This window comes from Xyrauchen texanus, chromosome 37, assembly GCF_025860055.1.
Source record: "Xyrauchen texanus isolate HMW12.3.18 chromosome 37, RBS_HiC_50CHRs, whole genome shotgun sequence".
Taxonomy (NCBI): Eukaryota; Metazoa; Chordata; class Actinopteri; order Cypriniformes; family Catostomidae; genus Xyrauchen; species Xyrauchen texanus.
Genome location: NC_068312.1, coordinates 4,364,556 through 4,379,360, shown reverse-complemented (window position 1 = coordinate 4,379,360; position 14,805 = coordinate 4,364,556). Strand labels below are relative to the sequence as shown.

Genomic DNA, 14,805 nt, shown 5'->3' with positions numbered 1-14,805 from the left:
GTAACACAACTTCACAGCAGAAGGGAAGGAGACCACAGGGAAGCAGGGTTTCAAGGCTCAGGTAAGACTTTTAATCAGCCACTTCAATGCTTTACAACTTCAAAAACTCATCAGATTCACAGGCACATAGTCACTTATACAAATTAGCTTCACAAGCACAACGTAACATCTTCAGGAGTACCTTGGCCTTTCTTGTGCCAGACTCTCTCTCTCTCCTCTGCTAGTGGTGTGGCTGCTTATATGCTGCTCTCCACATGCTCACTAGAATTAGAAAGAGGTGTTAAACATAATCTAGCACAGGTGTAAGTGCCCTTACCTCTTTCTCTCTCTCTGGACAGATGCTTGACCATGCCCCCACTGCCACACTTGTTCAGTTTATGTTTTAGTTGTTGAATCCTTTTATGTTCATACAAATATTTACACATGTTAAGTTTGCTGAAAATAAAAGCAGTTGAATGTGAGAGGACGTTTTTTGTTGAGTTTCTTTTTCTTGATTTTTTCAAAGTACTTCCCTAACTGAGGGACATGCCATTTTAATATGTTGTTTCTAAATGCCCTACAATGAAGCATTCAAAGCCCCCATATCTTAGCACCAAATTTAAGGCTGTCCACAAAACCCCACAAAAACAAAAAGTATTTTCCTTGTGCTCGCTTTGTCTTTAGAGGGCCCTCGGGCTACCACCATGTGAAATTTGTGCCGAGGGACCTTACTAGAAAGGACCCACATGCAATTTATTCCATTCATTTTTGTTTAGTGGTAGGTCGGTTGGCTCAAAAAGGTCCAAACGCCCCAAAATTGACATATGCATCTCGTTAGGGTGCTCTTAGGCCATGTCCAGCGTTCGGTGACCCTTTGACCTTATTTACTCTTAACTGGCCCAATTAGGGATGTTGTCCACAGACCCGTTCAAAATGCATTGGTTTAATGAGCAAGTGGGACGTATAGAAAGGAGAGGTCAAAATGTCACAGGTTCTTGAAATTCAAGATCCTCGACCGTCAGGGGCCCTCAAATAAGGTTCTAGAATTTGGAGGTCATAGGTGCTAGTTAAGTATTAAAGTCTCTGATGAATGTACTGCTGCACATGGGCCTATAGGGCAGGCTGTCTCATTGATTCCTATTACAAGTATGGAGATCTATTGAAAATAATGAAAAATTATTTTCCACGTCCTAGGCCTTAGTCCTCTTAATATGGTGTCGAGGGGCACTCAACATGTCAATTCCATAGGTGTTTCACCCTCAGAAAGCTCCAAATGACTCCCATTTGAAATCTATAGCTTATCTTAAGTGCTTAATTAGCTGAGTTGCGCACCTTAAATGACCACCGAATGACTAAACTTCAGAAATATTTTTCTTGATTTCAGTATTTCCCAATCGGTGAGAGAAACTGATTTTTAATGAGGGCCCAACGATGAAGTATTCAAAACCTCCAGGCCTTAGCATCAAATTAAAGGTTATTTTCACTAGGTCACACAGGAAGTGCCCACGTGCAATCTATTTCAAGGCCACCAAATAGTTGGTCCAACTTATTTTAATGAACGCAAATACATGGTTCATGGACAGCCATTTTGTTAAGCATATTATACAAATTTATGAGTTATAAATTGCATAGATATGTTACATTTAGAGTCTACTTCATTTGCAACTGTATTTTACCTGTATCCATTTTTTTAAATATATTACTATTTGCACTTCTGACTGGATGCTAACTGCATTTTATTGGCTTTGTTCATGTACTGTGCACTGAATGACAATGAAGTTGAATCTAATCTAAAACAGCTGTTCGGCTCTCAGCACATCCCCCTGTGCTATTGCACTCTCTTACAAGTCATAAATACTTTAAGGTGGTCAAAGTGGAGATAATTTGTCCTTTGAGAGCCCCACCACCTCCTGGACACACTGAGGGTCCTCGGACCAACAATAAGGACGTTGTTGAATTTAGTGAGTAAATGGACAAATTGTTGTTTTGTGGTCAGCCCGTCCCCTACCGGACACACTCCAGGGGTCCGTGGTCCCCCAGGGATAAAGTCCTGTAATATAGTGGGTACGTGGACAAATAGTGTGTTCATGGTCATCCCGCCTCCTCCCGGAGATGCCCCCGTGGTCGGCCAATCAAAGGCTGTTCCTCCAAAATAACTGGTAAGAGGATGTTTAGTGGCTTCGTGAGACATGGGGGCAGTCCTTAGCCCCCTGAGCAAGAAGTGATGCAATTGACTGGGTATTTGGATGGATAGGGTTTTCATAGTCAGCCCCCACCTTCCCCAAAAAGAGCCCACCTGTGGTTTATTTGATTGGTGAGGGAGCCCATTGCAATAAGCATGCGGTGGGATGCGGTGGTGCCACCCAAATCCTTAGATTTGCTACTACCTCTGTTGTGCAACCTTCACAGATACACCACAGATACATTCACCTCAACTCTACCAACACTCACCTACCACGATGAGGACCCCTCGCTCTACGTTATCCCTAACCTAAAGCATTTAAAGTGTTATTGAAAAGAGCAGAGTGCACATTTTCAGTGACTGTGTATGAAGGGATACACCTAGGCCCTGGAATTGTTCTTGCTAGTGGAGTCAGAGTGATGATGACAGAGTTGGCAGCTGAAAGGCCAAAAGAGAACAGTGACCCGATTGCTGATGCCGTGGCAAGCAGGACACTGAGAAATCATATTAGGCATGTCTGGCCACTGAGTTTCTCCTCAATCACTAGGAATGTCTGCAATTTTTCAAGGGTTTGAACAGTTGTCAGCTTGGCACATTTGACTTAACCTTCCAATTGTGGGTGTAGGCAGATGTGTTTGCGGTATACATTACAGGGATCTAAATGTACATAGAGTCTCTGGATGTACAGGTTGCAATGGGTGATCAAGAGGCCAGGAGTCCCTTGTAGGACGATGCCGGTCGGCGAGCCAGATTGACCACATCACTGGATAGGGCGACTCGTAGGCAGAGGAGTAGCCCCATGCGGCTGAACACATGGTTAAGCAGCAGGACTGCGATTGTTGTGGCTGTGCTGTTACGAGCAGAGAGGTATTCTAGCCACTTGTTGAAATCGCAGGTAACAATGAGGAGGTACTTGTTACCTTGTGAGGACTTGGGGATTGGACCAATCCACCTGGAGGTGGGACCACAGGAACATGATTCCTCGGTTCTGTAGTGGGGCCCAATCCAACGGTCTGGACAGCTAAAATTGGCTACAGACCAGGCATCCTTTGACATTGGAACGGGTGTCGCGGGCCATCGTTGGCCAATAAACAACTTGCTGGAGGATCTTGAGGGTGGCTTTGCAACACTCCCCTATGTTCAGTTGGGACAACCCAGTGAGCTGGTCCCTGGTCAGTTTGAGTATAGACCAACAAACCTTTGTCCATTTTAAGATGCGGCTGGTAGAGAGCATGTAGCTTCTCTGACTCACACAGTGGGGTTTGAGAGGCCCCTTGTGTTGTAGGATTTGCTACCCCTGGGTCTCTGTCCCAGGTGCAGAGTCTGTGGGGATCTTCTTGCCTTTCTTTTGCCTGTCGATGGGTGATTGCATTTACTGCACATTTTTAAGTAATTGGAAGCCACTTGTCTTGGAACTCCCAGGCTGTGCCCTGTTCTGTACCTAGCTTGGCTAGTTGTTCAGCTTTGTTATTACACTCTTTGTCAGGATTGGAGGTTTGGGAATTACCATTGACATTTTTCCAGTACACTGTTATTCTCAAGTCTGTCACAAGACAGGACGATTTCCGAGTGCTTAACTTCCTTGTTTCTCACATTTATCATGCTGTTCTCTTTCCATGTCGGAAAGCGAGAGATAAAACTATGATGAGTTAGAACAGATCAGTTACTCAACAGTCAACTTGGCAGCTTGCTGGAGCATAAAAAGAGCACTGCTGCAATCTCCACTTACTGGGTTGTCTTGTTGCCCAGTCGGTAGTTGATTGGTTCATTGATGTTGCTGTTGAATCAAACAATATCGGCTACTGCCCAAGTATGACTTTCATGGTGGAATGAACCGCTATCCAAGTAGACCCTTGGGAGGTCTGTGCAGATATTCTCATCATAGTAATTATGATTTGACGGGAGTAGTGAGGTGATAACAAGGATTTTTGGTTTGATTGCACTTCACAGTCACAGTGTTGGCATACAGCCAGGCCCTGGCCCAAGGCAACTTTATGGTTCTACCATCATCCAAGTGGCAACGTGGCTGTTGGATACCCACCCCTCCCTCAGCCGTTGGCTGTTCAGGAAGTGTTCCACAGCTCATATGGTGGCCAGGAGCACCTCCTCGCAGTCAGAGAACTTCACCTCAACACCACTAAGAATTCGGCTCAAGTAGGTTACAACATGTTTGTCTTTTGTCTTGTTTCTGTGTCAGGGCAGCACTGAGGCAGTGGGACGAGAAGCTTGCCTCAAGGTTTAACTCTTTGTCCTTGTCTGGGTAGGGCAGATAGAATGCAAAGCTGAGCTTGTCTTTCATCTAGCAAAAGAATAATCATGGGGCTCCCCCCACTCTAATGTTTTGTCTTTACAGAGTAGTTCTGTGAGGGGTCTGGCTATCTCCACATAGTCCTCGATGAACTGTTGGGAGTAGTTGCAGACACTTAGGAAGCTTCTGAGTTCTGACAAACCTGTTGGAGCTTTGATGTTGCAGATGGCTCAAGCTTTCCCAGCTTGGGGCTCAATGCCATCTGCACTCACTGTTAGATTCACATACTCAACCTTGGTGCGGCACCACTGGCGCTTGGCTAGTGCAAGCTTGGCTCCAGCGGTGGAGTGTTGATCAAGTACATGTCAGACTCAGTCAAGTGTTCCTCAAATTTCTGGTTCCTCATGAGGATGTCGCCCACGTAGATGAGGTTAACTTGGGCAGCGCCATCACTCATGGCCTGATGGAGGAAGATATTGAACTTGGCTGGGGAGTTTGAATAGCCAAATGGACAATGGTTCCACGTGTATTGGCTCTCTCTGACCAAAAGAGAAAGCCAGCTTGTACTGGTCAGCTGGGTCGACTCTCAATGTCCAGAAGACGATGGCCACATCCAGAGTAGAGAAGAAGCTGGCCCCTTTGTCCTTGGCCAGTTCTTTGTTTAAATGGATCATGGGACAGCATGAAAGTGGCTTATTCAGAGAGCGATAGTCATTGGTGAGACGCCACTTGCCGGTCAGCTTTAACCCTCTGGGGTCGATGGACGCGCCGGCACGTCCTGCTGGATTTTTTCGTCATTACAGCAGAAACAAAATAAAATTCTCCATCATTTTGGGGCATACAGATAAGTGTAAGACATCATTAGAGACTATAAAGGGTCTTCTTTTATTTGTGTACACTCTCAATAACAACAATTTTACTTTTGTAAAATAAAGAAAATAAAAAGCATGAGCTGTAAACAGTCTCTGGGTTTACAAGCATATATCTGAAACACGTCACAAAAATGAACTGAAACTCTGCGAATACTTATCACACAAACATGAAACATATGTCTAAAGAAAGCTTAAAATGTCTATTTTAAATAAAACAATGCAGGAGTATATTTGTTTAAATTTGAAATGTAATCTGTATGAAACAAAGCGATGTACAGTTTTCCTGGCTCAGCTAATTTATCTCTAATGTGATCCCACCCATCAGCAGAGCACGCCATTCATACGCTAATGTGCTGAGGCGATCAATGCAAATAGTTTACGCCCCCGACTTTGTCTTAAAAACAACAAGTTCGTTCATTTTTCTGCACCTTTGAAAGAGAGCACGATACACAAGTGAGAAAACTCCTGGATATTGATGAAGAGTATTCCTCAGAAGAAGAGCGGGACTCCGATTAACGTTTGTATTTTGAAGAGGGACTTGATCCAGCCGAGGATACAATTTCGGACGCGCAAGTCATTTATTTTTAATTAGTTGACATGCTGTTTTATATAAACGTACATATTTACAGACTTGCCAGCCAGGATTCAGAGTATTGACATTTGATATGTCCTAATAAGCAAGTTTTAGTTACATGTAAAGGTTGTTTTGGCTAAAGCAGGTATTTAAATTGTATGCTGTTTGATATGTAATATGATATAAAAGTAATATAAATGTTTAGATTATATTTTATCTAGTGTTTATGCTACCTCATTTTCATCAACAAAGCTTGTAAATATGGGTTCAGGTGTAAATGAGTAAAATGCACTTTAAATATGCCTATATTAGAAAATCACCATCTTATAATAATTTCTGAAGGATCATGTGACACTGAAGACTGCAGTATTGATGCTGAAAATTCAGCTTTTATCACAAATAGCATTTTACAATATATTCAAAATATCAACCCACAAAGTTAAGTTTGGCGTTAACCAGAAGGGGTACATAGTCTAGTCATGCTGACAGGGGTTGGCGCCGTCTTCCTTTGAGGAGTTCGGCAGCCCTGGTGAACAACGGAGCACATCAAGCTTCGTTACTGCCTCCGTCAGGCATCTCCTGATTATACCATCCACCCCACTCCATGGGGAGGTATGAATCCTTGTCTTTCCACTCATCTTCTTGTTTGGGTTTCCGTTTGTGGCAGCGGGGGTGTGGTCAGGCGACCGTCCGGGAGAGAAAAGCGGTAAGGGCGCTTACACCTGAGCTAAATTATGTCTAACACCTGTGTCTAATTTCAGTAAGCATGGGGAGAGCGGCATAAAAAGGCAGCAGCCACAGAGCCTCAGGAGAGAGAGTGACACACATCAGTCTAGTGTTTGCGCGTAGAAGACCAAGAATTGAGAAACTTTATAAAATTGATTTTAAACATTGCTGTGGCCATTAAAAGCCTTATCTGGAACGTCAAGTGCCCTGCTTCACACTTTCCCCATGCATACTGGAATTAGACACAGGTGTTAGACATAATTTAGCTCAGGTGTAAGTGCCCTTACCGCTTTTCTCTCCCGGACAGGCGCTTGACCACGCCTCCGCTGCCACACCTTTCAAACCATAACTATCCTTTAGGCCGGCGTTTTGCCATTTTTGGCCTGGTGTGATACTGGGGGTGTGTCTGTTCACCACCCCCCCTGGTTCTGTTGCCCTCCCTGCCAGCAAGGTGGTAGGCGTTCCTGGGGTCCTGTTCTAATGTTCACCTTAACGCGAGGCATCTTGTTGCCTTTAAGTGCTAGGACAGTGTTTTCTGAGGCTTGGATCCCCAGGATTCTGCCGTTGCCTTCGTGCCCTCAAGCAGGTCTCACGTGCCTCTCCCATGTACTTTCTGATTTCCTGTATGGTAGGGTTGCCCATTCTGCAGTGCAATGTGACATCATATTGCACACTCTTGTGGAGGTTGTGAAGGAAGAGAGACTTGAAAGCCCGTTCATCCTCCAGACCTTGTGCGTTATGTTCTTGGAAGTATGCGGTTTTCAGGTGTCTGTAAAACTCACACAGAGGATCATGCCTCTTCTGCGTGAATGCGAAAGTGCCTATGGTAGTGGAGACTTTGACGGTATATGGCAAATACTCCTCACATTGGGCTTTACACCGAGCTGAGTAGCTGTCTCAGGTACCAGTTGGCAATGTTTTCATGAACACATGGACACTCCTCACCGTGGTCTTCAATATGAGCTAGAGTTTTTCACTTGATCAAGCATGAGGTAAGTCAACAAGGCAGTGCTCAATTTCTCTGAGATAATCATCGATGTTTGACTCTCGACTACTCCGGTTAGGGAGTTGAGTTGTCGAGTGCGCGAGCCTTGATGTCGGTATGACCACAACTTCTTCCTCTGTGGTGGGGATGGAGTCCTGTCGACGCGTTGGGGTGGGCCCCGTGTTGCATACAGCTCCCTGGGCTTTGAAGTAACCCCCCCTCCCCACCCCACCCCTCACACTTCATGATGTAGAATCAGTCTGGTTGAAACACAAGATGGCATGACTGAAAACGAACTGAGGGGGCAACCAGAAGTAGGGCACCTGCATTCAACCAGTGGGTCGCTGGAGGAGCTTGAAAGGTGTCTAGGAGGACGAAGTCAGAGACTGTACCACAGGGGCAGCTCGGCTCCTAACATATGTCCATGGGTTTCCTAGGGGCACATTTGTACTGGTTATGCTAAAGAGGGGGCCCTCTTCAATGTCAGATTTGCTGTTGTACGTTTCTTGGGTGGCCAGGTTAGTAGCTGCACATACCTGATCTGACTCTGCTCTTAGCTGGGCAGCTTTGAGCTGCCTGCACAGGATTTCATTTATCTCCTGCATCCAGGCATTATCTTCCTGTGCCTGGACTCTCTCAGCTTGGGTGCTCCTAACTTCTTGGCAGAGATTTTCCCTCTGCACTGTTAGGTAGCTGTTCTGCAGCAGGGTGGGCTGGGCCTGGTGTTCTGCGGTTTGCAGTTGGGTTCTGTGGTTTGCAGTTGGATTCTGCAATGATGAAGGAAAATTTGGCCCACGAGGTCCAGGATTGTGCGCTCTGGCTTCCCGACCGGGTTGTTGACATAATCAACTTGTTCCTGCAGTGCTTCATCACAGACTAACATTGTAGCCTTTGAGGTTATCTCTTTCCTCTATGGAGAGATGGAGGAAAGGGGTGACCACATCTTGCAGTGCTGGGTCATCTGACCTCTTGAGGAGCATTTTACCGTGGCAGTAAAAATGCTTGCAACACATTCAACCTGTGGCTTACGGGTTACTGTTATGCAATGTTGAAATTTTACTACAACCTCTACTTGGTGTATGTTAATTAGGTGACCTGACACCTCTCTGTAGCATCTAGGTTAAAGTGTTAGGAGTTAAATAACAACAACAGCAGGCTTGGAGCAGACTATCGTAAACTTAACCCCTAATCCACTTTTTTTTTTTTTTTTTACATTTTTTTAATTTTTTTGTCCCAACTTTACAATCATGGAATTCTGGTTCTGTTCACTCTGTACACTTTGAAAATTATTTTTTTTCCCTACTAGTTGGCAACAAGTATTAGAAAAAAGAATATACAGATCTGAAATGTAGGTGTGCTAAGGCATTTTAGCCCTCGTCCGTAGACATACAGTGTAATTTTTAGTTTATGCTCCATCCTCATCTTTTCATTGTCAAGAAAATGTCAGTTCGTCGACGTTCAAGTGTGGATTAACTGAAAGCTTTTGGTGGCTGAAACCTGGAGGAAAATTTCATCACAGCTTTTACAGAAACATGTTGATTCTATGCCCAGACGTTGTGAAGAAGTTCTGTGAATGAAAGGATTGCAAACTAAAAACTAAAATACTTGAACTTGTAATCTTTAATGAAGCCATTATCTAGTGTCCAAAAATTTGTTTGTCTTAATTTTTGACCATATATCTGTTGTTTTGTAGTTTAAATCATAACAAGTTTCTGTTTAAGTGTTCTGCTTGAAAAGTGTGCTTATATTTTCTTTACAATAACTGTAAATTGGTTTGTTTTGTTATAAAATGCACAGGAATTAATGCAGTTTATATATAACGTATAAGAGCAGCAATGAAAATAAATTGTTTATTATTTTCTAATTGTGCCAATAAATTATAAGTGTTCTGAGTCAGAAGCTAAAATACATGTGCTTTGAAAACACTCCAAGAAATGTACTTGTACAAACATTTCATAATTGTAATTGAGCAAAACAAGGTCTTTTAATTTGAAACCAAACCAGCTAATTCTCCATATATATATATGTGTGTGTGTGTGTGTGTGTGTGTGTGTGTGTGTGTGTGTGTGTGTGTGTGTGTGTATGCGCATCCATTGGAAACATGCTTGTGGACTAGATATTGTCACCTTTTTCACCCCTCATGAGTTTGTATCCCTGTTGATACATACATGCAGATAAATACATAATCTTTTGGATTGACATCAACACTTTCTTCACTTTAAAACTGTTAATTCCAGCATCCTGTTGTCAGTTCTTCTAATACAGTGTGTTTAGTTTGATGACTTTGTCTTCTGCAGAGGGTGGGCTTTTTGCCAGTGAAGGGCTGTGAAAGTGAGGTGTCATGGGTCACACTGGAGGAAACTCAACCTCACACAGATATTAGCTGGCAGATTGTCAACTTCAGCCCACCGCCTGAGCAGGACAACAGTCAATATTGTAAGATCTGAGTGACGCAACAATATTCAATGTGTACAGCAGCATGCATGCATTATTGCAGATACATTTTTTATATCTTGGGATGCCAGGTGTTGAGTTGTAAATCAACATATTACAATATACTGTGTGTGTGTGTATATATATATATATATATATATATATATATATATATATATATATATATATATATATTATTAAGGCTGTCAATCGATATATACAAATATTTGCTGAGAAAGCCCCTCCTATAACAATAATTCAATATATAATGATGAAATAATTATACATAGTTATCTTTAAATATTACAGTTGTAAAATTGTAAAAAATTACAGTTCACAGCAATCCATTTCACAAGTGAATTTGTCAATCAGTTCGAGATTTATTACGAGGGATTGTTTAAGGACCCGTCGATTTCAACAAGCGTCAGACATGCTTGTGTAGCGTCTCGGGTGCGTTGCGTCATAAACATAAAATGTTTAGGTCACTGTGTCAAGTTAAATATAGTTTAATACTTAGAACACATCTTGAGATCCCTTAGTTCAAATTTGCGCTCCATCAAATGTTTTGAACGCAAGAACGTAACGAATGTCTGTTTTGTGCTGTCTGGTTGTTTTCTTCACTGTGTCAACTGCGTGTTGCCACACAGCTGAAATTTCAGTTACTGCCCTCTGGAGTAAACTGGTGGTACAACAAGCTTTAATTTCTCAGGAATTATTCATTTTATTAAAAATAACATGTAATAAGGAAGTTATTACAATCTGGGGTGATTAATTGCGTAAATTTTTTTTACATGTTATTTTTAATAAAATGAATCGCACTGAATTAACACGTTAAATCGACAACCCTAATAAATATATATTTATATATATATACACACACACACATGGTCAAAACTTTTTAAACAATCGGAGGAATCTAATGAGTAAGCTCTAACATGTGAACACATCTGTCTTTTGTGTTGTAACTGATGTTTTAGCTGGTTTGGACTTTGATGCTATTCTATTAAAACCAAAGGAAATGATGGCAGGGACCAAACTACCACTCATCGTCATGCCACATGGTCTGTCCTTAATAACAACATGAAAATGATCAAACCAATATTTCAAGGATGAAGTGAACTTCTCACTTCATTAAAATGTTAAACAAAGTGTGTGTGTGTGTGTTTCTTTGTCAGGTGGTCCTCATTCAGTGCTGGTGTCAGAGTGGCTCTTGTCTACGGCAGTCCTATGTAAGATGGGCTTCAGTGTTCTGCTCGGTGAGGACCACTTACACTATTACTTGCCTTAAATGCCAACAAGTCATAAAATAATTGCAGCCAAACATGTCAAATACTGTATGTCAACTGAATATGTTATTTAATCAAAGTGATTGGATATGTAGTAGCTATTCATCATGGATTTGGATAAATCTGAAGTAAGGTTCATTTAAGCCTAAACTCAGTGTTTTGTTGCAAGCCAAACAGACATTTTTATTTTAAATTATAAATAATTTTTATTTTATTAGATTCCTCGGGTAGGAGGAAATCTATTGTTATTGACAGTATTATTAGATTCCTCCGGTTGGAAGAAATCTATTGTAATTGACGGTATTATTATTATTATTAGATTCCTCCAGTAGGAGGAAATCTATTGTAATTGACGGTATTATTATTATTAGACTCCTCCGGTAGGAGGAAATCTTTTGTTATTAACAGTATTATTATTATTATTATTATTATTAGATTCCTCCGGTAGGAGGAAATCTATTGTTATTGACAGTATTATTATTAGATTCCTCTGGTAGGTTACTTGGCAAAAATGAATACAATACAAAATGGCTGAAAGGGGCGTGTTTATGTAAATGTACACAGTGCCTCAATATATGTGTCAATAAATCAAATGTAATTTTGACTGATGGTTTTTCAAACGTAACATGCTTCAAGATAACATCCCTCTGAAGTACTGTGCAAAGAATTGCCCACATTCGCTCTTAGGGATTCGCTACAGGCCACGCCCAAATGTCCCATTTTCAAAATGAATGCATTTCCACACCATTTGTCAAATTATTCTGAAACTTGGTGTACATGCCTCATTTCTCATTGGGAACAAAAAAGCCTCAAGGACCCATAAGGTTCTGCATGATGAATTTTCCTGTACAGTGAAATTTTGGGAAAACTAACAAAACTCTTCTTCTCTTGAACCGTAGATCCAATTGACTTGACATTTGGTACCCGTCTTTCAATTTGTTACTTAGCAAAAATAAATACAATACAAATTGGCTGAAAGGGGCGTGTTTATGTAAATGACACATGTCAGTAAACCAACTGTAATTTTGACTGATGGTTTTTCAAACCTAACTTGCTTCAAGATGACATAACTATGTTGGCTTGAGAAAGCCAACATATTGTTATGTTACGTCAAATTATTATTATTATTATTATTATTAATACTAATTTCTGAGACAAAAATTTCAACAGCCTTACCTCCAAGAGATTTAATGCTACAAGCACCAAACTCGCCACAGACCTAGGGATCCTATTGATTTACAATGGCTGAGCAAAAATGCCCCCTCTACTGGATAAATACAGTCTACAAGTAAAATCCCATTCACTTACATTGGGTGAGCAAAGATGCTCCCTCTAATGGAGCAATTCTGTCTACTAGTGGGTGGAGCTCCAGACTTAGAAACCAGATGAATTTTGCTTGCCTCTTCACGAAGGTATGTCAATTGTGTGTTTTAATGATTTCCAGTTTGAACATTCAAGCGATTTTACACTATTCAACTCAACAAATGGCAAAACAACTCAAATAAATGTTTGCGAGCAGTTTGTGTGACACAGCGATAATGTGTTAGCATGATGCTAGCATGTTTTTAGCATGTTTTAGCACTTCGCTAGGCGATGCTAGCATGTGTTAGCATTATGCTAACACGTTTTTAGCATTTTTTAGCACTTTGCTAGGCGATGCTAGCACGTTTTAGCATGTTTTAGCACTTCGCTAGGCGATGCTAGCATGTGTTAGCATGATGCTAGCACGTTTTTAGCATGTTTTAGCACTTCGCTAGGTGATGCTAGCATGTGTTAGCATGATGCTAGCACGTTTTTAGCATGTTTTAAGCACTTCGCTAGGCGATGCTAGCATGTGTTAGCATGATGCTAGCACGTTTATAGCATCTTTTAGCACTTCGCTTGGCGATGCTACCATGTGTTAGCATGATGCTAGCATGTTTTTAGCATGTTTTAGCACTCCGCTAGGCGATGCTAGCATGTGTTAGCATGATGCTAGCACATTTTTAGCATGTTTTAACACTTCGCTAGGCAATGCTAGCATGTGTTAGCATGATTCCCAAACAAATGACTCTAATGAGCCGGTTCTTTTGAATCTACAGTGTGAAACATACAGTGTGACCAGTGTAGTCTGATTCCCAAATTAATGACTCTAATGAGCCAGTTCTTTTGAATCTAAAATGTGTTAGCATGATTCCCAAACAAATGATTCTAATGAGCCGGTTCTTTTGAATCTACAGTGTGAAACATACAGTGTGACCAGTGTAGTCTGATTCCCAAATGAATGACTCTAATGAGCCGGTTCTTTTGAATCTACAGTGTGAAACATACAGTGTGACCAGTGTAGTCTGATTCCCAAACAAATGACTCTAATGAGCCGGTTCTTTTGAATCTACAATGTGAAACATGCAGTGTGACCAGTGTAGTCTGATTCCCAAATGAATGACTCTAGTGAGCCGGTTCTTTTGAATCTACAGTGTGAAACATACAGTGTGACCAGTGTAGTCTGATTCCCAAATGAATGACTCTAATGAGCCGGTTCTTTTGAATCTACAATGTGAAACATACAGTGTGACCAGTGTAGTCTGATTCCCAAATGAATGACTCTAGTGAGCCGGTTCTTTTGAATCTACAGTGTGAAACATACAGTGTGACCAGTGTAGTCTGATTCCCAAATGAATGACTCTAATGAGCCGGTTCTTTTGAATCTACAATGTGAAACTTACAGTGTGACCAGTGTAGTCTTATTCCCAAATGAATGACTCTAATGAGCCAGTTCTACAGTGTAGTGTTAAAAAAGTTTAACTTAGTTGCTAGATAGATAGATAGACAGACAGACAGACAGACAGATAGATAGACACTCAGATAGATAGATAGATAGATAGATAGATAGATATTTACCCTTAGATATATAGAGATAGATATAGATAGATAGATATTTATCCTCAGATAGATAGATAGATAGATAGAGAGATATTTACCCTCAGATAGATAGATAGACAGACAGAAAGATGCTAGCACGTTTTTAGCATGTTTTAGCACTTCGCTAGAGGATTTTAGCATGTTGCTAGCACATTTTTAGCTTGTTTTAGCACTTCGCTAGTCAATGCTAGCATGTGTTAGCATGATGCTAGCACGTTTTTAGTATGTTTTAGCGTGTGGCTATGAAGATTTTAGGTCATTACTTTTTGGCTGCTTGATAAAAGAAATCCTCTGAGGGAGAGAGAGAGGGAGAGATGCAGGGCTGACAGGCCCTTTTTGTCTGTGTGTGTGAAAATGTCAGTTGGGATTTAAATTTCTGAACATTCCGCAATGTTAAGTCAATGGGAGTTTTTTCCGAGTTTGATCGTCATTTTTAGGAAAACCGTAAGTCCGATCAGTTAGAAAAGATATAGCAACTCGAGTCAGAACAGTTTGAGTGTCTGAGCTGAGTTTGGAGTATGTGGAGTTAAAGCTCTAGGAGGAGATAGATATAGAAATTTCACCGCTAAGAAGAATAATAATAATACGTTTAAATAGGATTTCAGTAAGTTGGCTCTCA

At 41.3% G+C, this 14,805-nt stretch overlaps 1 protein-coding gene across 1 annotated transcript in view; it reads left to right on the top strand.

Annotated features, from left to right (window-relative positions):
• Nucleotides 1-14,805, top strand: part of apeh (acylaminoacyl-peptide hydrolase) — a 159,994-nt gene that overhangs the window by 48,516 nt on the left and 96,673 nt on the right. The window contains exons 16-18 of the mRNA XM_052108107.1: nucleotides 9,864-10,002; nucleotides 10,977-11,060; nucleotides 11,175-11,255. Of these exons, the coding sequence (XP_051964067.1) occupies nucleotides 9,864-10,002; nucleotides 10,977-11,060; nucleotides 11,175-11,255 (304 nt within the window). The remainder of the gene's footprint in view (nucleotides 1-9,863; nucleotides 10,003-10,976; nucleotides 11,061-11,174; nucleotides 11,256-14,805) is intronic.